Source organism: Phodopus roborovskii, unplaced genomic scaffold (genome assembly GCF_943737965.1).
Source record: "Phodopus roborovskii unplaced genomic scaffold, PHOROB, whole genome shotgun sequence".
NCBI classification, from domain to species: domain Eukaryota; kingdom Metazoa; phylum Chordata; class Mammalia; order Rodentia; family Cricetidae; genus Phodopus; species Phodopus roborovskii.
This window is the reverse complement of record NW_026125052.1, coordinates 34434151-34451684: the sequence shown is the minus strand read 5'-3', so window position 1 is coordinate 34451684 and position 17534 is coordinate 34434151. Positions and strand designations below refer to the sequence as shown.

Genomic DNA, 17534 nt, shown 5'->3' with positions numbered 1-17534 from the left:
TGGAAAAGGGAACCTCACCCTGTGCCTGGAAGGCTGGGGTAATTTGGACTGAAGACAAGTGTTCTTGCATGTATGTGGAAGCTCACAACTGGGGGTGGGGGGATCCTGCAGACACATACAACCTTGGTGGTGAAGCCCATTGGGTGGAGGTAAGGCTGTGCTCATGAGGCAAAGGCTGTGATTGAATCAATGCACCAAGTTCTGTTGGGGCAGCCAGGAAGTTCTGTAGCTCCCCAGCCCCAACATGGGCTACAAGAAACTTCCTGAGGAAATTATGCTTCTGTTGAGGTTTGGGGTTAACAACAGATTTTGGTTGGGCAGGGGTGCCCAGTCTAGAACATACCTAGGGAGTCCAGGTATAATTTTTGAAGGAGGAGATAGCCCAGATCAGCACCCTTGTTGGTAAGTGAGGCTAAGAGAGGATAGCCAGGACCCGACAGAGGCTACTCCAGGTCCTCCAGATAGTATCTGTACATTGCTGTCTTGCTTTGAGCTGGCCTGACCTTACACCCCACACTGGGCTGGACATCTGTTCTGTTCACAGGGGTCATTCATGAAGCTGATGTTTATTTAATGCTTAGTGTGTGTATCACTTGGGGTCACCGTGAGCCAGGAAGCTAACAAAGCCATTTCCAAAGGAGCACAGCATGTTTGCTAAGCACCTGTGCAGGTCTCTGTGAGTGCATGGATCCATAGCAGAGTTGTGAGGGGGTGGTGCATGGGTACAGACAGGACTTGAGCGTCAGAGATGCAGGTGGTGAACACTTGTCATGAGCTCAGGCTCTGCAATCCCTGGAATGCCCAGGCCTTTGGCAGCGTGGTATTGTGACAGGAAGCCAAGAACCCCAGCACAGGCCACTTGTGAATGACCTTCAAAAAAAAAGAGAGAGAGCATTAATCCTGCCTGGGGCCCTTTCCATGCATTGCCTCCTTTTGACCACCAAGCAAAACATTGACGTGGTCTCCAGGCACCTGGCACTGGAGAGAGAGACCCGGGTCTGGGACATCCACTCTACACCCTCAGTGAATTCAACATTTACCTTCTGCCCACTGTGGGTCCTAACAAGACACTCTTCTTCCATTCTTGATGTGCAAGAAAGTGGCAGGCAGCAGCAGGCCACAACAACTACACGTTTTGCAGCATGCGAAGCCCAGGGCTGGTGGTCCCTACATAACAGTCTGTCTGTCTGTGACCCCAGAGCCGGTCCTGGAGCCTCCTCTCTGCCCCGTTCCCCGATCTGCAAAGGGCAACACGTTAGGGCCTTTCGCAGGCCTTGCAAAATGAACTGCTGTTTGATTTCCCCAGCATGTTATTTTGGTATATGTGGTTGTGTTTAGCGGCAGGGTCTCTGTAGCTCGTCTGGCCTCGAACTCATTGATCCTCCTGACTCATCATCCCAAGGGCTGGGACTACAAGCATTGTCTACCACGTACGGCCTAGCTTCCTCAGACTGCTGCTGGGAGACAAATGGAAAGACCAAAGAGACTAGATGTAGTCGCCCTGCGGGAGCAGTGAATAATGGGACAGAGGAATAGGTCTGGGTTGCGACTGCGCAATCCAGCAAGTGTCCAAACCCCGCCCCCGAGCGCCGTGGCCCCGCCCCTCTGGGTTGCTAGGGGAAGTGACGTCACAGCGCGATGGCGGCGGCTCCTTTAGGCAGCTGAAGGGGGATTTAGGCCCGGAAGATCCGAGTCCATCCGCGGCGGGGAGAGGGTGAGCGGGGCCGGCAGGGGCCGGAGCAGCGGCGGCGGCGCTCGGACTGTCCCATCCGCCCCGTATTGAGGCGCTGAGAGCGACGGGGCAACCAGAAAGCGATGGTGAAAGCGGGGCCGTGAGGGGGGCGGAGCCGGACCGGACCCGCAGTAGCGGCAGCAGCGGCGCCGCCTCCCGGAGCGCAGACCCAGGAAGCGGCCGGGCGGGCAGCAGCGAGCCGCACCGCCGCCATGGAGCTGAGGGTCGGGAACAGGTACCGGCTGGGCCGCAAGATCGGCAGCGGCTCCTTCGGAGACATCTATCTCGGTGAGGCCCGGCGCCATGGAGCAGCCGGGAGCCGTGCGGGCCGGCCGGCGGGCGGGGTTCCTGGCAGGCCGAGGCCTGCGTCAGGCCGTAGTGGACACCCGGCCGCTCGGCATCCCCGCAGTCCGAGGGCCCGGGCCACCGGCCGCGGCCTACATCAACGGCCGCTGTGCGAGCGCGGCCGGGGGGCTGGGCGCGGCGGGCTGCGGAGGGGGGGCGGGGTAGGGCTGGGGGACCGAGCGAGGGGGGCGCAGCTGGGCTTCGGGGACTGCAGGGCCGTGGGGGTGGAGATCCGAGAGAGCCTGGGGAGCGGTCCAGAGGCGGGGGCCGCGGGCCTCGGAGAGAGGCTGTGGGGTGTCGGAGGGCGTGGGAAAAGGACAGCGGGCCTGGGCGGGGGGCTGTGTTGGAGCTCGTCCAGGGGCCAGCGGGGCGGGGGAGGGAGGGTAGCGGGCTGGGGGTGGGGCCCTAAGGGGGCAGGGCCCGGGTGCGGGGCCCGGCGTCGGCATCCGTCCCCCACCTAAGGTCACCGCAGTAAACAAAGGCCACGCTCTACTCCTCAGAGGGTCTGGTGCTGCCCCTCACCCCTGCGGAGTAACCCTGGATGTTTTGATGTGTGGGGGAGAAATGTCAAACCATCTGAATGTAGCGTGGAGGTGGGGAGTGCCCCAGCCCGAAATGGGGAAATGACGGGCCGATTTCTAAGGGTTCTCGCGGCTGTCTGAGCCTGAACCCTTCTCCACGGTGGTTGTTTCCAGTTAGCTGACCCTGACCCGCTCGCTGCAGGCATCATCCCTACTCTGACGGCTGCCACCTTACTCCAGGACAGGACTGAAAATGTTCCCTTTGAACTACATCAGCTCTTGGCCCTTTGGCGTGTATGCCGAGCATCTTAAGTTGAGTGCTGGCCACCTGGAAATCAGTGGGAATGAAGTTTTGATTAATGCAGGCACAGTCGATGTGGGGAGGTTGGCAGAACAGAGGGGAGAGAAGAGGCGTGGAAGTTCTTGACTCTCAGAATCCTCAAGGTGGACTTGGAAATCCTAGACTTGGGGTTAGACTGCCCTGGGTTACATCAAACTTAACAGTGAGAGACTGCACGCGTATAGACATGTAATTACGGGCTTGCCTAAACCCACTTGTCGGGATTTTAAAGTCAACATTTTACCCCTGTATTTCCTAGTGCAGTGGTAAATCATCCCAGAATCCCCTGAACTTGAGACTGCCATGTGGTGATGAGCATCCTGAACATGGTTGCCAGTTAGAGGCAGACATGCTCTGTTGAGTAACCAGTGTTGTGCATTTATGTGGCTGTTTTTGCCTGTAACAGTAGGGAAGCAGCAGTGCTTTGGGCCTCGCCTTCCAGGCTGCCCAAGTTCAAGACCTTCCTACTGTGACTCCTAGGACCTTGACAGCTGGCGGTGTGGGCAGTTCATAGGGTTTATGGCCCCAGTCAGCAGCGTGTAAGGTAACTCTGTTGTGTGCCACCACACCAGTACTTTGCTTTGAACTTGTACTTCTTGCCATAGTGGCCTGATTAGTAAAGTGTGCTTTAGAGACACTTGGGGTTTGCTTATTTAAATATTTATAACCTAGCAGTCAGCCAGATGCCTTCTCGGCAGTGTTTGGGAGTCAGTGTGCTGGGTAAGTGGGAGATGTTTGGCTTATTTATAGAACAATAGATGTTGGCAGGAGTTTAACCTGAGGATATAGGAGCTATACTGAAAAGCCAATCCATTAGCCACCCTTTCATGGGCACCAGAAAGTAGGTGTTTTGAAACTTTTTTTCCCTGAGATTTTTGCCAAGCAGCTTTGTACTTTCTGAAGATTGATTCTAACAACCAAATTGTGATGTGTTGTCCCATGCCATTCAGAGAGGTATTCTCTGAGAAGATGCAGACTCTTTCTGGGGATGCAGCTTACTCACTCACATCGCTTCATACCCACCTGGTTCCTGCAGCCTCAAAAAAAAAAAAAAAAAAAAAAAAAAAAAATCACTTTCCATTCCATCCAGAGCAGTGGGACATGAGGGAAGGGCTGAGAGGCTGCCTTGAACCAGCACGTACTCATCCTGCCCAGGTTCTTCTACAGGCATGCGGGTGGTGGCACCTTTAGATAGGACCAGGCACACAGCATTTGGTCGTGTGAGCTAATTTTTTTTTTCAGGGAGTTTGATGACTCTTCTGATCTAAGATGAATTGCTGGGATCTTAGGGTCAGAGTCCCTGGCTTACCTGTCTATCATGGTATGTGATGCTTTGGTTTTGTTTTTTGTTTTAAGACAGTATCTCACCATGTAGCCCTGGCTGACCTTAGACTCAAGAGATCTGCCTGCCTCTGCTGTGCAATGCTGTGTGCCACCATACTGGCCATGTGTGCCTCTTGTGTGGGATTAAATTCTGCCAGGCTTTTCCTGTCAGCCTTGTCTCTCAGCTCTCACGGCTGTCCTTTCAAGCTATACCCTTGGGGAACTGAATCATGAAAATGAGTGGTTTGGAATAAGATAGGCCAGAAAGGCAGGTCTAAAGGCAGGGTTCTGGAAAGATAACCTCAAGACCATGGGGTGTATTGACTTGTCTGTACTGTAGTTTTCCACCATTGATTTGAGGAGCCAGTTCAACATGAATGGGGTTGGATTCTCATCTTCATGTCTGTGTGACATGCATTCTAGTGCAAGTGTAATTGAAAATGTTCCTAGCTGTCCTCATAAAGAAAGCACTTTATTCTTCCAGTGGGGTTCTCCCTAACCCTGTTTTAAGCGTGGCACTTTTACGCCTGGCTTTAGATTTCTTCCTGAGACACTTGTGCTTTAAAACATGTAAAAACTGTTTGTGGTCATAAGTCATTAACCCTGTTCTCCTGCCTTCCCTGGTGGCCTGCAGTGCCACCAGGCAGGAGGGAAGTCTGTAGTGGCAATAGTGCCCTGCCAGGTTGTTTTTCACATCTTCTCTAACCCCATCTCTTCAGAGGGCAGGAAGTAGCATCTTGAGTATTTGATTGCCCAGGTTTGCGAAAGTCCAGTTTTTAGCCTTCCTCTGTCTAAGTCATCCAGATACAGAATGTGCCACTGTTCCACATACCTGTAGGTGACCCCCGGGCAGGATGTATTTGCTGGTTTAAGCAGCCTCTGCCCTGCCGTATCTCTGGCATGTGTTGCTCTGGCGCTGATATTTGTGAGTCATTGGAAACCAGTAGAAAGCTCTTTTGCTTTTGCCAGGACTGTGTCTCTTGATAACTGTCATTTCTTTTTTAATTTTGTGTGAATGAGTGTTTTGTCTGCATACTGTTACTGTGTGTATGCAGTGCCCTCGGTCACCAGGAGAGGGGGTCAGATCCTCTAAGACTGGAGTTACAGATTGTTCTGTGTAGCCAGTGCTGTCTTAACTGCTGAGCCATCTCTCCCCTCAGTCCACTACTTGATAACATTTTTATTATTATTAATATTTTTGATTGTTTTTGTTTTTCTAGACTGTTTTCTCTGTTCTTGTTCACCTGGTCTTGAACTCATCACAGAGATCCGCCTGCCTCTGCCTCCCAAGTGCTGGAACTAAAGGTGCGTGCCACCAATGCCCAGCTTAATAACATTTTTAAACAGAGCCCATACTCTTGATGTATATGTTGTTCTCAGCTCCCAAGAGGCCTGTGTATCTTGAAAGAGTTTGTAGCAAGGGCTAGACTGGGGTCCAGGTCGTCGGGTGGTAAGCAGTGTAGTAAGCCAGGGTCTGTTCAGTTGGACAGTATAGGCCCAGCCTACAAAGTGACTGGTGCAGAAGAGTCAGGGCAAGCATAATGTACTGTTTTGGCCCCTGTTTTTCATCCTTATTTCTTCTCTGGAAGCAAGGAGTAAAGTCTAAGGACATGATTGGTAGAATGGAAGCCTCTTGCCCACTGTATAAATTTGTTCCTCACTCATCATTCCACTTTCTCTGTGCCTTAGCTGCTCACCTTTTGATGGACAGTCAGATTTGTTTTGTTTTGTTTTTTGAGACAGGGTTTCTCAGTGTAACAGCCCTGGCTGTCCTGGAACTCACTTTGTAGACTAGGCTGGTCTTGAACTCACAGAGATCTGCCTGCAAAGGTGTATGGCACCAGTCCCCCTGGCAGTGCTGTCAGATTTTATGATGTGCTTAAGCATCCCATGGGAGCTAAAACTTGGTAACATTTTCATTTTAGTTTCACCTCATGAACACTGGTGGGTCATGAGAGTGGGACTTCCAATCTCACCATGACCTTCAACAGGAAAGATGCCTTTAAAAGAAACTATATATGTATGTGGTGTGTTTGCATGCCTGTGTGTTTGCGTGTGTAGTTGGATGCATGTGTATGTAGGCATACTCATATATGTGGAAGCCAGAAGATGACATCATTGTCTTCTTCAGTCCTTTTCTGCTTTACATATTGCAGCAAGCTCTCTTAGTTGAAACTAGAATTCTACAGTTTGCCTAACCCAGTTAACCACCTTGCTCCAGAAATCCAGAATGGGGATAACAAGTGGAATGCCACACCTACCTGGTATTTATATAAGTGCTGGGGATCGAAACTCTGGCCCTCATGCTTGGGTAGTATGTTTACTGATGCAGACATCAGAGAACTAAATTTACCCATGTTGGAAGAAAATCAAAGGTGCAGCAGTCCTTGTGACACCCGAAAAGGAGATTGATACGCAGAAAGATTTCATAGTTCTGACAGCTTATATAAATACCTTCCAGAACAGATCTGGACCTGAGACAGTAATGGTGGGACTGGGCCTTGACCAGGTCTGCTTAATTGTACCTACTTTTGCCCTATGTTTGCAGTCCCAGGAGGGTCCAACCTGGACTTAGCATTTCTACTAGTATAGCAGCCCCACATGTTTGTAGATGTCATGTAATAAGAAACTAGTCAGTGATAGCCTGGGAGTAGTCCTTGGATCCCTTTTGTTGTTCCCAATGTGATGGCATTGAATAAACCTCCTTTTCTGTGTTTTACTGTAGGTCTTTTTAACTGGTGTGTTGGAGATGGGTGGCTGAACCTAGATTTTGGGGGCTACTATGGTCTTGGCTTGGTCCCTAAAAGTTGTGGTGGCATCATTGTAATTTTAGAGTCCCCATCCTGCAGTGCCATTAGGTCATGGCTTGCTTCTGCCTTGGAATAGTGTTGTTCTGATAATAACAATGGTACTCTATGCCACTCTGCCATTATTGCCCTGTGAGATGACCTTTGCCTTGCTGTTAGGAGATGGCTCCCCACTTCCTTGTTAACAAGATTATTTTTGGGTTTTGGGTTGCTTTGTTTTTCTCTTTTTTTTTTTTTCCCCTGGCTGTCTGGGAACTGGAACTGTAGACCAGGCTGGACTTAGACTCACATAGATGCCTGCCTCTGCCTCCCCAGTCCTGGGATTAAAGGTGTGCACGACCACCATCCGGCCTAAGATGTATTTTTATATTAACGTGTTTTGCCTGCTTACATGTCTGTGTGCATGCAGTTCCTAAGAAGTCCTGAAAGGGATGTCAGATCTCCTACAACTAGCGTTACAAGACAGTTGTTAGCTGTCATGTGGACACTGGGAAATAAACCCAGGTCTCTGGAAGGACAGCTGTCCCATATCTCCTGTTCAGACAAGATAAATCTTGATTGGCGTGACCAGCATCTGGGCTTTTCATTGAGTGTTCTTTCCTGTTCCTAGACAGAGCGGTGTTGTGGGTTAGGTTCATGTGATCCATCAACCTTTATGGACTGCTCAGCTTGAGGGACATAACTTTGCCTGCCTGCCCACCTACCCGCTTCCCTCTCCCTTATTTTGTGTCATGCCCCCTGGAACTGGAGTTACGGATGGCTGTGAGCCATCAGCTAATGTTGTATATCTAAACATAATCCAGCCTCTGCCTAAGAAAGGAGACCTATCTTCAGTGATCCAGGATTGTTTAAGTGCGTTAAGTAGATATTATTGCTGCTGTTCGGGTAACACAACCAACAAATGTTGGCAGGGGAGGGGAAGTGTTTGTTAAATTTTTTTTTTTTAGATTTGTGTGTGAGTTAGCATGAGGGTATGTGTACAAGTCAAGAGGACAACTTGTGAAAGTTCTCTACTCTACCATTACCATGTGATTTTGGAGTTGAAATTACTTTGTCAAGCTTGGCAGCAAGCACCCTTTAAGCTACTGAGCTATGTCTTGCTGTTCCCTGAATAAATGTTTTTACCTGTTCTGTGTCTGAACCCTGATTACAGTGGCATCTTTTAGGTACTAGTGTTCCTTCTGGTAGCATTTACCAGACTTACGTATGGTAGAGAACCAAGTAGTGTAAATTTCAATCTTTGTAGCAGTACTAAATCGCTACCAGAGTTCCAAGGTCTGTTCATCCTCCTGTGTAAGGTCTGGACTAGACTAGTCTGCTGGTGGGGCTCAGGAGATACAGCCTCCTGGGATGGTGGGCACAGAACTACAGGACTATAAACCAGTGAGTCCGCACTGATACACGTAAGATAAACAGAAGCTGGAGCTTCTTAGTCTTTCTTATACCCAGAAGGTGAGGAAGTCCTTGGAGGAAGCCTTGTGCTGCCCTTGTATGTTTATGTGTCCGGTGTCCACCTTCCTCTCTCCTATTAATTATCAGACTCAATGTAACCCTCTTTATAGGTTCTGCAGGCTCTTTTCTTACACAGTACATGGCATTGTCTCCATGAAAATGTGTAATTCACAGTTGTCACTGGTCATTTATTCCCGAGCCTGAGAATATTCCAGGGCTGATTGTCAAAGCACAAACTATAGTAGCCATAGAAGAGTGAAGCTTCCCGAAGGTCCTCGTTCAGTAGGCTGTTGGCCTCCAGCTGTCTTGCCCCTGTGGACCTGCCTGCTGGCAAAGGTGGTATGCTGTCCCCAGAGACTACTGCTTTGGGGTGCAGGGAGTCACTGACGTAACTGTTGAAGTGAGTCACCATTCCTCATGGCTGGCAAGTTTAGCTCAGAGTCCAGGTCCTTAGAACTCAGAGGTCATTTTTCACCTGCAAATACATTCTAGATGAAGTCACTTTTGTGTAAATGCTTAGACTGCCATGCCTGTAGGCATGAAGAGTAAGATACATTGCTTATTACTAGTATTCCAAGGAGTTTTTGTGGAATAGTAAGTGAAGTTCTTAAACCTAGAATGGTTACTAGCAACTATTTGGATCCAGTTATTCTTACAGATCTGCAGCACTGGAGATTAGCTGTGGGCCCACATGTTCTGGGAGAAGCCATATGACAGACCACAGTGGCTTGTCTCTATGGTTCTTGGGTGGGCACTGGACACAGTTGTTAGCATTAGGTTGTCCCTGTGCTCTTGGCATTGTTCCAGCTTCCATCTGAGTGACTCATTAACCCTGTGTTTCTTCGGCTCCCTGTGAAACTCTTGCAGACTCCTCCCAGTTGACAAGAGAAACTGAGTCACCGAGAAGTTTCCAGGCTGCTCAGTCCACAACTTGTCTACCCAGCACAGACCCTGGTCATGTATGGTTGTATCAGGCTCTGTGGAAGGCCATGTTATCTTTTTCAGATAAACACATTCCTGGAAGTGCTTTCTACTTAGAAGCAACTTGTCAGGCAGGAGGGTCAATGTGGTGCACTAGGCTGTTTTCATTCAGAGCTCCTGGATGTACCATGTGGAGGCAGAGGAAAATCCCAAGCAGCTTGGCCAGGTAGATGGGAATTCACTTGTGTGGGATCCTGAAGGAAGGTGGTTGAAGGAAAGCATGAAAGGGACACTTACACATAAAACTATTTTTTTTTTTTTTGCCTTCAAACTCCTAGGCTGTAGTCATCATAATGTTCATCACAGACTAACAAAAACTATGGACTGTGTGTATCGCAGAGGCAGAAGTGGCCAGGGCTTAGGAAGAGAGACCATTCTGGTCTCTGATTCAAAGAGTGGCACATGCCTTTAATCCCAGTATTTTGAGAGAGAGACAGAGACAGAGATAGGTAGATCTCTGAGTTCAAAGCCAGCCTGATCTACAAACAAAGCTGGGGGTAGGGGTGGGGCATATCCCTTAGTTCAGTTGAGGATCTTTGCCAGGTCTGCAATAGTTTGGTTAGAGGTGATTCCTGAAGCCATGAGGGGATTGAGCCACTTGAGAACTGCTCATGAGAAACTGTTCAGATAGTGGGTAGGTGTCAAGCCTGTCTGGCCTGAGGTGTGGAGGACAGAGAAGAATAAAACCCATCTCTGCTCTTTTTGGGAGATTCAAGCACATTTCAGAAGGCCTGTCAGAGAGCACAGAAGCATCCTGTTACTCTGTTTTGGTGTGCCCTGAGTGGATAGAAAGATTGGGGGCCTGCAACCCTGGGCCTCCCTCCCTCCCTCCCTTTCTTTCTGTTAAAGATAGCCTTTTGTGTTGGTCAGTCAGCATATAGTCTCTTCTTAGGGAGTAAAGAGCATCTGCCATTTGGTCCGTCTCAGGAAACTCAGTGTGATAAGAGCTAGGGTGTGCTTTACTGGCAAGGTTTTGGCCTAGCCATGTTCAGGGTGCTGGACTCCATTCCCAGCACCATTTCTGTCTCAGATATAAAGGATATAAAACAGCGCTTGTCCTTTTTTCAGCAAGCTTTGGATCATGTGATAGACAGAAAATAATATCTATAATTTTCTTTCTTTGTCAAGGTACGGACATTGCTGCAGGAGAAGAAGTTGCCATCAAGCTTGAATGTGTCAAAACCAAACATCCTCAGCTCCACATTGAGAGCAAGATCTACAAAATGATGCAGGGAGGAGGTAAGGGTCATTGGAGTTCAGTGTCTGCCCATGGCCTGGCTTAGAGGTACAGAAGACCTTACCCAAGAAAAAGAAGCAGTCCATAAGACTGCTTAAAAACTACTTTCTTAGCTTCCCATGAGATGGTAATGCTTAAAAACCACTTTCTTAGCTTCCCATGAGATGGTAATGTCCTTGTTGTGAAAAGTTTGAAATAAACATACTGACATGTTGGGAAGTGCTACTAGTGGTGCTGCCTGTCACACCCTAGTGTGCTTCCTGCTAGTTGGCCTCTTCTGAGCCACATGCCTTCCTTAGAACTTGAGGGTGGTCCCATCAGATTCTCTGAAGCTCGTTTTCTCTTGGGTAGGATTCTTGAACATGACTTTTCTGACTCTTCCAGCTAAGTCACTGTTATCAGTTCTGTAGAACATCACCCCAAGACTTTGGAGTACTGAAGCTAGTGGTGGGCCAGTCTCACTTCTAGAATTCTGGGAACTTCTAGTTTGACTCATGGAGCAGGTGAAGACACATTGTGAAGGCTCCTATCCTACATGATGGGGCTGTACCTTCGGAAGAACACCAGCAGGGTTAGGGCCAGGGTTCCTCCGAAGGCATAGCTCCATCTCCTAGGTTAGGTGTGATAATACTTTCTTTATGATCTAATAAAGCTTGTCTGAAGACCAGAAGGCAAAGCTAGCCACAGCCATAGTTGTCAGTCAGTGGTGGTTCACATCTTTAATCCCAGCGCTCAGGGAGGTGGAGACAGGAGTGATAATGGCTGGGTGGAGAGAGGGATATAAGGCGGGAGCAGATAGGAGCACATGGCACTCCAGGAGCAGTACAGTTTGGAGATGTAATCAGAGGACACTGTCGTCGTCGTGACTGGCTTTATATCTGAAAATTGGCCATACCTCATGATCCTCTTTAGCAGAAGCCTCCATGGTCCCATGGTAGTTGGAGCAGGAAGGAGAGAGCCCTCCTGACCCTGCTAACCCACCCCTGTAACAGAACCTTTTTTAGCCTTTTCCTGACAGCAGGAAAAGGGAAACTGTCTGCTTTGTCTGGGCATTTTTTTTTTTCTTTTGCATATGTGTTGCCGTTTCTAATGTTGTGTTTTTATGGGATTTCTCTATGTGTTTGCATCTATCTGTGTTTCATGTGTTCTTTCTTTGACTCTTTTTTCTTCTTTTAGTTTGCTTCATCCTATTCAGTTTTGTTGGTTTTATTTTTGTCATATTTTATTGTCTCAAAAAGAGGTCGACAGAGGCTCAGTCCTGCTCAGCTGTCCTTTCTCACCATTTTCAGAACAGCAGCCTTGTTGGGGACAACAGGGACTGGCTGCACAGCCTTTGTAACAAGCAGAGTAGAACCAAGTGTCATAGGTTTGGTCAACATTTGAGCTTAATGTATTAAGGGTTGTAGCTCTGATACTGTGTTAGCAGCCTGGACAGGCAGTGTAGTGTGTTCCAAACAGCTCTCTGGGTCAGCATCACTGCCATTTGCTGTGGTGATGGTCTGTGTTCTGTGGGGCATCCTAGGTGTCAGTTGCCCTCCCTGGTTATAATGATTGATGGATGATGTCAGGAACCTGCTGGGAGATACCATTACTTCATGTGTTAGACCATCAGTCATTTGCCCTCATCCCTTCTCCAGACTCATAGAACCCAGACAAGATTCAGAAATGGGTACTACCCTTTCTTGGTGTTTGAATGCTGTTTCTTGGGCTTTGGTCAGGGTGTTTTACTCTTGTGGCCTACTTACTGAATGCCCTACAGGTCTCTGTTTTTGGAAATATAGTATGTCCAGAGAAAGAATGCACAGTTTTGGCAGTGTTTGTTATGTGAGACTAAATGGAGGTTGGCAGATGCAGGATAGGGATTTACTTTGCTCAGAAACCACATTATGTCATGTCATGTTCTCTGTATGTAGGGGAATATGGATTCCTTTGCTATCTTCTGAAAGGCTCTGGTTGTGCCGAAAAGAAATCATGAGTTGAGTGGATGGAGGACTTGCAGGTGTTAGTAGTTAGTGTCACAGTGCCTGGCTGAGCTGCTGTGCTGAGTGAGAAACAGCACAGAAGGCTTTCCATAGGATACAGCCTCAGGATGTGCTCTTGCAAGCTTTCTTGTTGGACTTTCTTGGAATCTCCAGTCTGCAAATAGCTACACAGAGACTTCTTATTAATTATAAAAGCTTGACCATTAGCTTATGCTGTCCCACTAGCTCTTAAAATTCAACTTAGCCAAAAAATTCAAATTAACCTGTTTCTATTAATCTATGTTCTGCCACTTGACTCGGTTACCTCTCCTTGGTGCTATATATGTCTGACTTCTTCAGAGTCTCCTGGGCATCTCTATAACCTAATCTTTGAGCGCCCAGATTCCTCCCCTCCCTCTCTTTCCCCAGAAATCCTCTTTCTCCTGCCTGGATATTGACCATTCAGCTGTATTAGACCAATCACAGTGACACATCTTCACCCAGTGTAAACAAACATTCCACGACAGTGTGCTCTGGGCACTTTGACCAGTCCAACGATCTACTCAGCACAAAAAAAATTAAAGGTGAAATACTAGAAATAAACTAGAATTCAATGTTAGTAAAAGTCTTGAGTTGTCAATGAGTTTTTGTCAACACTCGGTGCTGCCAGATAAGACAGTTTTGTTTTTTTTTTTTTTTTTTTTTTTTTTTTTTAACTACTTATTCCATTTCCTGATATATCCCAAAGTAGATTTAGACCACACCCTCCTTCAGTAACTCCTCAGCAGAAAACGTTAATGAGTAGTAATATTTTCTTCTGGTAAATGTTAGCAGGGAACTTTGTGGGATGGGAAGAAAGGCTCTTTGTGATAGGATCCGTGAAGGAAATATACACCATAGTTTTTCTCTTGGCTTTTTTTTTTTTTTTTTTTTTTTTTTAATAAAGAAAAGGGCCCCCAAAGGGAGTGGCACTATTAAGAGGTATTGCCTTGTTGGAGGAAATGTGTCACTGTGAGGGCAGGCTTTGATGTCTCTGTCTCCATCTTCTCTGTGACAATCAGTCAACTACCTGCAAGGTGTAAGACTCTTCAGCTCCAGCTCATCTGCCTACATGCTGCCATGCTCCCCACAATAATGATACTGACCTGAACCTCTGAACTGTAAGCGAGCCACCCTGACTAAATGTTTTCCTTGTAAGAGTTGCCGTGGTCATGGTGTCTCTTCAGTGTTAGGAATAGGTTTTCTCTCCAGCCTGGTCCCAGAGCCGTAACAGCCCCAAATAACACACAGAGACACTGTATTAGATATAATGCTATTGGCCTGTTACTAGCATTTCTTATTGGTTAGCTCTGTCTTAAATATTAACCCATTTCTATCAATCTAAGTATTTCCATGTGGCCTTATCTTGCTGGAGAGAGGATCCAGAGTTCTACCCTGTTGGTCCTACATGTTGAAGACCTCCTCCTTCTCTCCCCGAAACCTTCTTGTCTCCTAGTTCCGCCTATCTTTCTTTCTATTGGCCAACAGTGCTTTATTCATTAACTGATACAAGAAACATATTTACAGAATGACATCTCCCATCACTTCAGCAATAAAAACAAAAATAAACCCATAAAGACAGTCTATGATACCCTTGCTGGACTGGAACTCACTTTGTGGACCAGGCTGGTGATATGATCTTCCTTCCTCTGACTCCCAAGTGCTCAGACAAACCAGCATGCCTAGCAGTGTTTATCTTCTGTCTTTGACTTTTTGTCAAGATCTCAAATTCCTGCTCTTCCTCCTGAGTGTTGGGGTTAATGTTGTGGAACACCATGCCTGGTGTGTCCACATGCATGAGCTATTTACTGAACATTGCTTTATGAGAAAGTCACCAGTGCTACCCTATGAAGCCGTGTGCCTGCCTAGTCCCTCTAGCATATCTCCACTGACCCTTGCTACACATTATGTTTGCCATGATGATTTTGGGCGTGTTTTAGAGTGCTAGGATGACGATAGGGCTTTGCCTGTGCTAGATAAGCACTGTACTGCTGAACTACAGCTCTCGCCCTGCTGTTTTTCTCTCTTGTCCTCCCACAAGAAATTTTGTTTTCAAAATCTAAATAATATTACTTAGAAACTTTTGTTTGACGGGTTTAATCATTTTAAAGCTGAATTGCTGAAAATGTAATGAATTTGTCTATTTGAATTAATTCTTACTGCCCATGTTTACATTGAAATATTTGTCAAATCACAATGGAAAGCACTATGTTTTCTAGTGTGGTACCAGTTACTTATTTTGGTATCTTAGACTCCTGTAAGGGTAAAGCATCCACATTCACAACTGTGAACAGAGTGGTGTAGCTCATCCCCAAGTCATGGCACAGACAGCATTTGGGTTTTTTCTTTAAACTGCTAGCTTCATGTGTGTGTGTGTGTGTGTGTGTGTGTGTGTGTGTGTATGTGTGTGTGTGTGTGTGCGCGCGCAACAGACAGTAGTAGCAGTACTTTGCAGACATGGATCTACTTTGGATTCTAGATTTTGCTAGTATGAATGTTTGGCTTCAGAGTAGCAGTGAGCCTATATCTGGAAGGTTCTTCATCATGCTTTATCAGGAACTTTCCCCTAATTGGTTTTACAGTTACTTGTTTCCTAGGCTTCACCACCAGTTAGTTTCCAGCAGTTTGCTGAGGGTAAAGTGCACCACAAAAGACATTCTGATCTGAGCTCAAGAATCCTTTGCAGTGACTGTATTTTATCCAGTCTCCAGAGCCGTAGATTAACAAATAACGCTATTATTGCCCATTGAAGAGGAAGGTGCTGCCATCCATCACATAGCTATCCCCCAACTGTTAAGTATATCAAGAAGCCAAGGAAGGCATGCATCCCTCCTAAATAGCAGTTTGCTGTTATGTAATGCAGGCATGCTATATGCAAATATATTCCTAGAACTTGTTGTGTGTGATAGAATCTCCTAGCATAAACATAAAAAAAAAATTGAGTGTTTTCTTAGCTTAAGATCAAAATATCATCAGTTGGGCTAGGGAGACAGTTTAGTGGGTTAAGGTGCAAGCAGGATGTAGTAGTGTGTCTCTGCAATCCCAGCACTCCTGTACAATATGGAAAGTGGAAACCCAGAAGCTCATAAGCAGGATAGATGCCCTGGAGTAGACAGACCAACACCAGAAGCAGAAGCTGTGCCTCAAATTTCCGAAAAGATGTCTTCTGACCCTCATGTACAGAGTGTGGTACAAACATATGTACACATACAGATTAAGTAAACATTTAAAATACTGTCAATTTACTTAACCAACAATAACTAGTTATAAAAACTGATTTTAAAATACCATTTATGGTGGCATACACCTTAAATATTACCATAATGTAATTTTTTAAACTTTTCTCTTGCAGTTTTAAGATTTATTTGTGAGTGCTCTGTCTGCATGTATGACATTATGCCAGAACAACTGGTGGTTGTGAGCCACCTTGTGGTTCCTGGTAATTGAACTCAGGACCCCTGGAAAAGCAGCCAGTGCTCTTAGCCGCTGAGCCATCTCTCCAGGCACACAATAGTTTTTGTTTTGTTTTGTTTTGTTTTTTTTAAAGAAAACCTTTTATAGGTGCTGAAGAGATGGCTCAGAGGTTAAGAGTACTTTACTGCTCTTCCAGAGGTCCTGAGTTTGATTCCCAGCAACCACATGGTGGTTTATACCAGCTATAATTGGTTCTGGTGCCCTCTTCTGGCCTGTAGGTATTCGTGCAGACAGCATTCATTACATGATATAAATAAATCTTAAAAAAAAAAAAAAAGATTCTGTCAGAAAAACCAAATGAAAACAAAACAAAAAAAGAAAAAGAAAAAAGAAAACCTTTTATAGTAGCAAAATAGGAAGTACGTGGGGTGTTAAAGATTAAATTTTGAGATAGACAACTACTCTATGCAGAAAGTTAAAAAGCTTTGCTGGAGGACATAAAGGAAGGGTTGATGTTAGTTCTCTCATAGTTGCTTTTAATGTTAAATGAAATTCCACTCAAAATGTAACAGCCCTCTTTTTTTTTTTTTTTTAAGACAAGGTCTATCATTTTAGCTCTGGCTGTCCTGAGACTCACGATATGGAACAAGCTGGCCTTGAACTCAGAGAGATTCGCCTGCTTCTGTCTTTTGACAGCTGGGGTTGAAAGCTCGTACCACTGTTGTTTTTTTTCCCCACCTTGAGCTGTATGTATGGGTGTTTGCCTGTATATGTGTGTGCGTGCATCACTTGGGTTCCTGCTGCCTCCCCTGGAACTGGAGTTCTGCATGATTGTACCACTCTTAGTTGGGAATCAAATCTGGATCTTCTGCAGAAGCAACCAAGTGCTCTTACCCACTGAGACATCTCTCCAGCTTCCTTCAGACCACCAACAGCTTTTTTCATACAGTATATTTTGATCATAGTGTTTTCCTTTCCCTATCAGCCCCCCATATCCTCCTCGCCTCCCTGCCAACCCAATTTTATATTTTTTTCTCTGTCTCTCAAAGAACAAAAACTCTAAAAGAAGACAACTAACAAAACAAAAAGCACACAGCAAAAAAGTGTGGAGTGTGTTTTGTGTTGACCAATTATTCTGGGCACGTAGCCTACCCTTGGAGAGAGTGGTTGATATACCCAGTGATACTACATTGGCGAAAACTGGTTTTACCTTTCCCAGCAGGTATCAGCTGCAAATAGCTTCTTGGATAGAGATGGAAATTTGTGTCAACTTCTTCTCAGTGCTGAGATTTCGTCTGATTTGAACCTGTTTGTACAAAGAACAGGATGACTAGAATTCACAGAGGAGAGTGAAAAAGCCAAGATGAATGACAGTGCTCATG

General features: G+C 46.4%; 1 protein-coding gene across 3 annotated transcripts in view; it reads left to right on the top strand.

Moving 5' to 3' along the window:
- Positions 1-1631: 1631 nt before the first annotated feature.
- Csnk1d (casein kinase 1 delta) overlaps positions 1632-17534 on the top strand; it is a 36895-nt gene continuing 20992 nt past the window's right edge. For 2 of the 3 annotated variants that reach the window (XM_051182484.1, XM_051182491.1), the window contains exons 1-2: positions 1633-2020; positions 10630-10740. In XM_051182484.1, coding sequence (XP_051038441.1) covers positions 1945-2020; positions 10630-10740 — 187 coding nt within the window. In that variant the 5' untranslated portion in view covers positions 1633-1944. Of the gene's footprint in view, positions 2021-10629; positions 10741-17534 lie in introns of all 3 variants that reach the window. The other variant, XM_051182478.1, reaches the window with a different exon arrangement.